General features: G+C 38.4%; 1 protein-coding gene and 1 pseudogene across 1 annotated transcript; one reads left to right on the top strand and one right to left on the bottom strand.

The window, feature by feature from the left end:
* Positions 1-539: 539 nt before the first annotated feature.
* LOC107758681 (proliferating cell nuclear antigen-like) lies at positions 540-2079 on the bottom strand. The gene is made up of 4 exons (XM_016576484.1): positions 1559-2079; positions 916-1013; positions 672-739; positions 540-581 (listed from the first exon to the last, which is right to left on the bottom strand). Exons 1-4 carry the CDS (start codon positions 1777-1779, stop codon positions 540-542), a joined length of 429 nt encoding a protein of 142 aa, XP_016431970.1. The 5' UTR covers positions 1780-2079.
* A 758-nt stretch (positions 2080-2837) lies between these two features.
* Positions 2838-8953, top strand: LOC107758579 (zinc-binding protein A33-like; annotated as a pseudogene).
* The last annotated feature ends 1620 nt before the right edge of the window (positions 8954-10573 follow it).

Genomic DNA, 10573 nt, shown 5'->3' with positions numbered 1-10573 from the left:
AGAAAATCAGCCTCCTCTTGGCTTATATCGAAATCCTCCGACATTTTTCTTTACAAATCCTTGGTTTCTACTTCTAATTTGTGACCGGCATTTTGTTTTGTTCTCTCTCCGCATTCGTCACTAATCACTCTACGTCGACGTCCTCCGCTGGAACGGCTTCCGCGTATGACCAGGACAATTTTTAATATAACTCCGATATGATTCGTCTGAAAGAAGAAAGTCATATACACCTAGGATGCCTCGAGGGTGAGTAAAACACAGGCTAATTTTCATTTTTGGGTGAACTAACCCTTTTAAGGACTGTTAGAAGCATATTTAATTGTACCTGTATTTACTGTAAACAACTAATAATTCTTTGGATAGCAGATATCTAATGGTGACTTTATTGGAAAGAAGTTAAATATTTAAATTGAATAAAAACATTAAACCCCGCACATGAGCCCATAGTTTCAACAAGTAATTACAGGTAATAATAAACATGATTTAAAAGTAAAAAATTAAAAAATCTCTCCATACCTATGCAATGACTCTTTTGGGAATCAACCAGAGGGCATCTTCACCACACAGCTGTATTCCTGCTCCTGAAGTGAAAAAGAAAATGAAACATAAGAAACAAAAGCAACAAAAAAAAAAACATGCATTCATATCAGTATTCGTAAAATAAGTCTTACTGGAATGCCAAGCTGCTCCACATCCAGATCCATCAGTTTCATCTCATAGTCGGACACTTTCTCCTTATCTGAAAACACATTCAAAGTTCAGCAAGTGCTCTTACTATTATAACTCACAGCACAGTACACTATCAATAAAATATAGCCAGAAAAAATAGATAAGCCACATTGCAACTCTTTTGCCTAATTTTAGGTTAAATATGTAACAACTAGTCACTAGTGTAATAAAGTCTTGTGAACTCACTGAGTGTTTCAAAGACAAGCGCCAAAGAGTCTGCATTGTCTTCTGCCCTAAGTGTGATGATATCTTCATTTCCAGCACACTTCAGAATCTTTGACATGCTAGAAAACAAGAATAAAATAATTAGAATAAAACACTCAGTTTTGGCACTTTTTATTGAAACATACATAGATTTGCATTCTGAATCAAATTAATCCACGCTGTTACAAAAAAAAAAAACAGTTTCCCTTTTAAAACAATTATTATACAGTCGAATGTTTGACTGTCAGTTAAAAATCTGGTTCACGTCTTTTTTGACGAAGTTTTTATTGTTATTATGAAGTCCTATTGTCATTCGGCAACCCGGCTTTTTCGCGCCAACCAGCTAGAGCGCGGGTAAATGACGTCACGCTCAGCAGTGAGGGGAGAATGCAGGGAACACTCTACGCGCCAAATAATACTAAACCTTTTTGAACTGCAATTATTCGGGATACATTAAAACAGTATTTCAACAATACTAATTATCGGGAAAGGAATAACACCCATTTTTACATCTTACAAATGGCGGGCTCCTCGCGCAGCCGGGCATGAACAGACATGTTCAGCTTTCACGGTCTAAGCGGTTACATGGCAAATAACACTAAGCTCGCATCATTTCCATCAGTACCTGCTCAAATTGACACCCATGGCCAGGTTTCTGTCGCAGCGGTAGGAGTCGAACCCATCACTCCGGAGCGTGAGCTGCACCAGAGACACATGAGACGAATCCATGCTCTGCAGCGAGATCCCCGAGGAGCTGACATCCCAGCAGGCTTCGGTGATGAGGTCTTTCAGAGCCTCCAGAACCTTCTTAAGGATTGATCCTTGAACGAGACGTGCCTCAAACATTGTGCTTCTTTTTTTATGGGAGGAGGAAAAAAAGTTATCCAATTCCTGTTATGACACAAGCGCCGCCTGGCTTTCTGCTTGTCTTCAAGTGCAGGAACGCAGTAATTTTAGACTATCAAAGTGTTTTAGCAGTAGCACGTACAAATCCAAAGACTCTAAAAGAAACACAGGCGTATCTGTCCCGTCTAGTCTTCTCTCGAGGCTCTGAATGTAACTGCGCGCGCTTTTGCTGGGACTTTCATAAACTGGCCCACTGACTCTTGCCTTCGTCATTTCCTGTAACGCTGGACTCCTCCTGGAACACGGACGGAAGTGCAGCCACTGACCACAAGAGGGCGTCATTTTACACGCATTTAGTTGAGTTCTACGTGAGCTTGTGCTTTGTCAAAGCAGTAACTAATAATTAGTACTAATTATTATTATTAGTAGTAGTAGTAGTAGTACTAATAATTAATTATTTTTTAGAATGTTTAAAACGGAAATGAAATTACTAAAAAATTGAGGACAGCATTTAAGAGAAACAAAGGCCGAAATTAAAAAGAGATCCTACATATGACATGAATATCTGGGTGTATGTAAAATCTATCTATCTATCTATCTATCTAACTATCTATCTATCTATCTATCTGTCTGTCAAATGTAATGCTCCTGCAATGTGACAAATGAATATTGAAAACTTTGAATTTTGAACTGCAGCAATTGGCCACAAGAGGGCACCATTTCCAACGTCAATTATTCATTTGAGCATTTCTTTTTTGGCGTTATTGCAGTAAACCGCAACGAAAACCGCATAAATTAAATTAAATTAAATCAACTACATAATTAATATGAAGTCATAAAAGTGTATAATAATTATACATAGATTTAGATTAACTATATTATATCAGTTTATATTATATCATAATTTATACAGTTATAAATGTACATGCACAATAATTATATAAAAATAGGTTGAACTATATTATAGATGAACTATATGTATGTATATATATATATATATATATATGTGTGTGTGTGTGTTATAAAAGTGCATGTATAATAATTATACTATATTACTGATGAACCGTCACAGTGCAGAACACTATATAAGAGGTATGTTGTTACCATATGTTATCTAGATTTATGAAAACTGCAAAAATAAAGTTAAAAAATTAAATCAACTAGGCCTACAAAATTAATATGTAGCAAACTATAAACATGCGTGTATAATAATTATACATAGATTTAGATTAACTATATTATGTCAGTTCAGAACACTGAGAAAACTGATAAATATAATGATGCATTGGGCAATTAGCTTTTCAACATTTTATACAAAGTTATAAAAGTGCATGTAATAATTATATAAAAATAGGTTGAACTGTATTATAGATGAACTTTGAAACATTTCACAACAGCTATTCGTTTGCAGTCTCCTGCATTAAATGCTGAAAGCAATCTACAGCATGACCTCAAATTGTGTGTCTAAGCATTCCTCCATAACATGTTCTAACACACACAGAGTAGGGAATATTAGATCATCTGTTCAAGTGTGCATGATAAAGTTGTTGGAATGCGATCGAATGGTGATTCAAGAAATGCTGTTGCTGCGGGTTTCTTGTTTTCCCACTTTAAATTTAAATTAAATTTATGCATTTAGCAGACGCTTTTATCCAAAGCGACTTACAGTGCATTCAGGCTATACATTTTTTATCAGTATGTGTGTTCCCTGGGAATTGAACCCACGACTTTTGCGCTGCTAACGCAATGCTCTACCACTGAGCCACAGGAAAAAAAAATTAGCCCCCAAACTCCTGAACCCACCCAACTAAAGTGGGGTGGAATTTCCCAATGCTAGTAAACAACTGTAAAAGAGTCTCTGATTTAAAAGCCCCTATCGTGACTGCCAAGTTCCCTGTGAAGATTGCGATACCACTACTGCAGAGTTGACCTAAAACCCAATTCTGAGTCACTCTGAGCCCTCAAGACTTTGACTTTGTGTTTCCCAAGAGACACACACTCCACATCCATCTATGTTTATTCAAACATCCGCTAGGCTGTTCTTCTCTGTATTAAATTATAGCTGTAGCGCCATCTTTTTTTTTTCTGGGAACTTGGAAGAGTGGCAGGATATATGGAAATGAACCATAACAATATGAACAGGAAGGAAGCGTAGGCCGGTCAGTCCTGGGGAACATGGGGAGGGAGTTCAAGTCCAACACTTTCTTTTCGGCTTGCAGTCCCTTGAGATTACATCAGCCACTGCTGCAGGCATGTGCAGACCACAATGGCACTTTCAACTAGATAAACAACTGTCTTAGCAGTTGTCCAAAATGCTAACTTTTTTGAAAAATTTGCTATTTTACACTGAAATAATACTAAATGACAATTTGGTTATTGTAATAAAGGAACAAGATTCACTTTAGAAAACAAATTATTGCTTACGCAGGACAACACAACAGCCCTTACAAAAGAAGAGAATACTAGCATTCAGGTTGAAATAATTAAAAGAAAATAAATAAATAAAAATATTTGGAAAAAAAGTTGTGAAAAGAGACCAGATTTCGATAAATAAAATAAGGCATTAGAAATTTGGCCTTTTTATTAAGAAAAAAATATAAAATATATATCTGTGGGTGCAAGAAGAGTAGCTTTTCTGTGCAGCAAAAATAAAATGCAAAAATTAAAATGTAACTGGGTGGAATTTGGGAGACAGAACTTTGATCAATATAATGATGCAACAGAAAATCCACTCTTCAATTTGGAAATAAAATATTAAAAATGAACTGGGCGGAAGTTGTGAGGCAAAACCCTGATAAATATATCCACTGAATTAGCTTTTTAAAATACAATTTAAAAAAGTAACTGGGTAGAAGTTGCGAGACCAAACTTTGAAAAATATATATGATGCCTCAAAAATGATCTCTTCAAATTTTGAATAAACTTATATTCCTAATGAAAGTTAAAAACGAAAGCGGGGGGGAAAAAGTAGGGCACATCTGGTTTTACTCACAAAGCTTTTTGTGCTGACATACGCACAGTCATATGGAGGGGATTAAAAGGTTTTGGATAAATACCAGGTTTCTGTGTTTGTGCAATAAATTTCTTATAATGGAATTCATGGGGACCAATGCACAGATGAGGCTTTCTCTAAAAATAAACAGTCCGTGTCTAGGTTCTCAGTTTCCTGACTGTAGGTCTGACGTCATGTTGAAGCAAAGCAGAGGGGACGTGCAACTCCAGCCAACTTTCGGCAGGATCAAGCCTGAGACAAGAGCCGCCCCCTCAGCTCCCCCTATCCTTTCTCACAGTCAACAGGAAAGACAGGGCCAGAACTCTGAGAGAGCAGGGAGAGAAGAGACGAAGAGAAGAACATCATACAGAAGATCGCACTAGATGTCCAACAATCTTCCCCCACAGGACAAAATGGACAAGCAAAAACTGAGGGCTGAAATCAGTCCTCGAGTGTCCAAGAACTCTGCGCAGCGCCTAAGCAGGGATCTCACCTGCTCCATCTGCCTGGACCTGTTCAAGCGCCCTGTTTCCTTGCCGTGCGACCACACTTTCTGCGAGGCCTGCATTACGAGTTACTGGAGCGGCCCTCGTGGAAAAGGCCAGGGTGGGTCTGGCTCCTGTCCTCAGTGCCGGAAAGTCTTTCCAGGCCATAGCTACAGACCCAACCGCATCGTGGCCAACATCGTGGAGAGCTACTGCCAGGGGATCGAGGAGAGTGGGGGTTGGCTGACCGGGTTGTCAGCAGACACGGTTCCTCCGACCCCACTTTGCAGCCGACACAGAGAAGAGCTGAAGCTGTATTGTGAGGAAGACCACGAGCTGGTGTGTCTGGTGTGTGGGATCTCTCAGGATCACCGGGCTCACACGCTGGTGTGCGTGCAAGATGCACAGCAGAGATATCGGGTAAGAATCAAAGACACGTTTTCTAACTTCCTCAGCTCAGCTGAAAGCTCATGTTGTTTGTGTTGAACAGGCTTCTCTGACCACTTCAGCAAATGCTCTTCAAAAAGAGCTCAACACTGCTCTAGAGTGTGAGAGAGAGACTGAAGAGGAGGTGAAGAAACTGAAGGTAAGAAGAAACTAAACCTCATGCACACTCTCCAATACCTCTTAAATGGAAAAGCATTGGAAATGATTCCTAATCCTAAACTAACACCTAATCATCTAAATTCTTGACCCTTTCCAGTAAGTAGTAACTTGTAGGTTCAAAATTATAGGCCACTCCAATACCTCTTAAATGGAAAAGCATTGGAAATGATTCCTAATCCTAAACTGACTAACACCTAATCATCTAAATTCTTGACCCTTTCCAGTAAGTAGTAACTTGTAGGTTCAAAATTATAGGCCACCCGAAAATGAAAAGTCTGTCATCATTTAGATTTTTTAAAACCAAGGTTCCAAAAGAATGTTTTTGCAGTGATGCCATAAGAAGAACCATTCCGAGGCTAAACATCACCTCATATTCTCTTGTTTTTGTACCCAGGACCACACTGCAGATCTGAAGCAGAGAATCGAGGCACAGTCTGACTCTTAACTTTTATAAAAAATATCTCTTTGGATTTGAGACTTTAGTCTTTGCAACTTTACAGATCTTCTTTATGCACCAAGAACTTGTAACACTCCAAAGAGAAAGGAAAAATTGAAATCGCATTATATGACCCCTTTAAATAATCACTTCAATAGTTAACTGCTAACAGAAAGCTCTGTGGGATATCACTTGGGTCAACACAGGATACAATGTAATGATCTCACCCTTGCAATAGGAAGATAATGCCATTAGTGCAGCAGAAGGGGATTTTCCAGAGTCGTGGATGAAAAAAGGAGGTGTAGCTTAGTTTCAAACACTGATCTCATGTGGAAAACTTCTGTCCCTGCCTCTCGAACTGAGCCAATTTCATCAATCTCCTTTTTCCTGTCTTTTTTGCAGAGTATAAAGGGCCTGCTTCAAAGGTGAGAGACCTCTATGGATCTGTTACAATTAATATTTTCACGAGGAAGCGCTTGAGTTATTTTTGTGTCTGGGCTTGTGTTGTTTCAAGCAGGCAGCCACCGAAGTTTGAGAAGCCGGCGCTGACGCCACCCAGACTGTGTGAGGGCCGCTTTGCTGGGCCCCTGCAGTACAGAGTGTGGAAGTCACTGAAGGGAAGCATCTATCCAGGTTTGAGAATGATCCTAAATGAAAAATGAAGTTAAATTTGAATTTTCACATGTTGAATCAAGCTGTGTAAATAAACATTAAAGGACTAACCTCCAATAAAGGAATAACCAAAAATGCTGAAAATGTTCTTACCTTCAGGCCATTAAAAATGTAGTTTGTTTCTTCATTGAAACACAATCGGAGACATTTAGCATTACATCCTTCGCTCACCAGTGGATCCTCTGCAGTGAATAGGTGCCATCAGAATGAGAGTCCAAACAGTTGATCAAAACATCACAATAATCCACACCACTCCAGTCCATGTCTTGTAAAGTGAAAATCTTCATATTTGTAAGAAACAAATTTACCATTAAGACATTTTTAACTTTCATCCGTCACTTCCAGGCAAAATACCAGACCAAAATCCAAAATAATAAAAGCAAAATATGGAATTATTATGGATTATAGTTTCATAATTTTGCCAGGAGTTGGTTTGAAGTTAGAAATGTATTAATGATGTTTTTTTTCTTACAAACATGCAGCTTTTCACTTCACAAGACAGTAACTGATGGACTGAAGTCATGTGATTACTTGTAGATTATTGTGATGTTTTTATCAGCTGTTTGAACTGACGGCACCCATCCACTACAGAGGATCCATTTGTGAACAAGTGATCTAATGCTAAATTTCTCAAAATCTGTTCAGTTGAAGAAGCAAACTTATCTGCATCTTGTATGACCAGAGGGTAAATAAATTTTCAGCCAATTTTAATTGATGGAATGCATGAACTAACTCTTCTCTGCTACACTTTTCCCTTTCTAGTTCCCTCAGCCATCACATTTAACTCCAAAACAGCCAACCCCTGGCTCAGTCTTACATCTTCGCTTACCTGTGTGCGCTACCAGACCTTTAACAACGTGGTGCAGGACAATCCACAGCGATTCAATGCTGCGCTGTCTCTCTTGGGCAGTCAAGGGTTCACTAAATGCCGCCACTACTGGGAGGTGGAGGTGTACAGCAGCACCGTGTGGACTGTGGGAGTTGCTCGTGAATCCGTCACGAGAAAAGGCGTCATCAATACCATGCCTGCCAATGGCTTCTGGACGCTCTCACTATCGTATGGAGTTCAGTATATGGCCGGGACGTCTCCACCAACATTGCTGTCTTTGGAAGAGCCACTGGCGAGGATCGGCGTGTATCTGGACTACAAAAGAGGCCTGGTGTCCTTCTACAATGCCGAGAGCATGACGCACCTCTACACTTTCAAGGACATCTTCACCGAGACCCTCTACCCTTATTTTAACCTGGGCTTCCTGGATAAAGTGCATGAAAATGAGCCTCTTAAAGTGTTCCTACCTAAAATCTGATTTTTTTTTTTTCATGTTTTCTTTAATAATATGAATATTTCTTTTTTATATAAACACTAGGCTGGACCTGGATATTTTAAGTTAAGACTTTTTGTTTCCGAGACTTGCCATTTCCAAAAAAAAAAAAAAAACTTTAAAAAAATGGCATATGCAAAATTGTATATGACTATACTATCTTAACATTACAGTGGGTTAGTGGAGGCACATGAAGATGAAACAATCTTCAAAAATGGCTTATGACCCTTTCCCACATTAAAGGATTTTATTTTAGACTACCAGGCATAAGTTACCCCATTACCTGGCAGATATCATATATTCTACACATTTCTGTGATATTCGATTTTATAAACAAAGGGGTGAGGATTTGGCTGGTCAGCATGGTCAAGCCAGCCCCTGCTGGTAGATGTGGTAACTACACTGTTGTGAAAGCAAAAAGCTTTCTCCCTATGTCTCCCTATATCTGACACACCCACTTCAGGTCTTGCAGTCCCCACTAATGAGCTGGTGAGTTGTGTTAGATAAGGGAGAGGAGACATATGAAATGTGCAGTGCTGGGGGTACTTCATGGAGTGGTTTGAGAACCACTGGGCTAATAGGACAATAGGCAGTCTATAGTCTAAAATCTACAAGACTAATGATTTAATATCAAACATGTACAATCCATGAAAGAAATTATTTTTTTTAAAAAACACCAACAAAATGTTCTGCTTCATTTTTACTGTCTGGTAAATATTTAACAAAATCTTTCCCGTCTCTTAACTTCGTAAGAATAATGCAGTTACCATCACTAACCAAAAGATGGTGCAATTGTACTCACGGAAAGAGCGAGCTACCCACGCTGACTGACTGAATCAGCATCTAGTTTTCGCCAACTTTTATAATTATTAGACACATTGACTTTACCCAACAAGTGGCATGAGTCATTAAGTCTTTTAGGAAACTTACACCGCACAATAAGTAACTCTGATTGCTCTTAGGGCAAGTTATTTATTTTTCATTGGCTCAAGTTAAAAAAATATAGATGTGAATCATTACCCTACATTTTTTTAATTGGATGAATGAAACATTTTTTTCACTGTATATACAGGTGCATCTCAGAAAATTTGAATATGAAAAAGTTTTTTTTTGTAACATTTCCAAATATGAAACTTTCATATATTCTAGATTAATTACATGTAAAGTAAAACATTTCAAAAGATTTTTTTTATTTTGATGATTAGAGCTTACAGCTCATGAAAGTCAAAAATCCAAGTAGGCCATCTCAAAATATTAGAATATTTAATTACTGAAAGGGGTGGCTGTTCACAGAGTGCTGTATCAAAGCATATTAAATGCAAAGTTGACTGGAAGGAAGAAATTGGGTAGGAAAAGGTGCACAAGCAACAGGGATGACCGCAAGCTTGAGAATACTGTCAAGCAAAGCCGATTCAAACACTTGGGAGAGCTTCACAAGGAGTGGACTGAAGCTGGAGTCAGTGCATCAAGAGTCACCACGCCACCACACCTGCAGGAAAAGCGCTACCAAGCCACTTCTGAAACAGAAACAACGTCAGAAGCATCTTACCTGGGCTAAGGAGAAAAAGAACTGGACTGTTGCTCAGTGGTCCAAAGTTCTCTTTCCAGATAAAATAAAATGTAGCTTTTCATTTGGAAATCAAGGTCTGTAGTCTGGAGGAAGACTGGAGAGGCACAGAATCCAAGCTGCTTGAAGTCCAGTGTGAAGTTTCCGAGGTCAGAGATGATTTGGGGTGCCCTGACGTCTGCTGGTGTTGGTTCATTGTGTTTTATCAAGTCCAAAGTCAATGCAGCCGCCTCTGATTGCTCTTAGGGCAAGTTATTTATTTTTCATTGGCTCAAGTTAAAAAAATATAGATGTGAATCATTACCCTACATTTTTTTAATTGGATGAATGAAACATTTTTTTCACTGTATATACAGGTGCATCTCAGAAAATTTGAATATGAAAAAGTTTTTTTTTGTAACATTTCCAAATATTAAACTTTCATATATTCTAGATTAATTACATGTAAAGTAAAACATTTCAAAAGATTTTTTTTATTTTGATGATTAGAGCTTACAGCTCATGAAAGTCAAAAATCCAAGTAGGCCATCTCAAAATATTAGAATATTTACATTTGAGTTCCATTAAATGACCATCCCTACAGTATAAATTCCGTGTATCTCTTGTTCTTTGAAACCACAATAATGGGGAAGACTGCTGACTTGGCAATGTTCCAGAAGACAATCATTGACACCCTCCACAAAGAGGGTAAGTCACAGAAGGTCATTACTGAAA

The sequence above is a fragment of the Sinocyclocheilus rhinocerous genome, unplaced genomic scaffold, assembly GCF_001515625.1.
Source record: "Sinocyclocheilus rhinocerous isolate Xijiao unplaced genomic scaffold, SAMN03320098_v1.1 scaffold623, whole genome shotgun sequence".
NCBI lineage: Eukaryota > Metazoa > Chordata > Actinopteri > Cypriniformes > Cyprinidae > Sinocyclocheilus > Sinocyclocheilus rhinocerous.
This window is presented reverse-complemented; position numbering and strand designations above follow the sequence as displayed.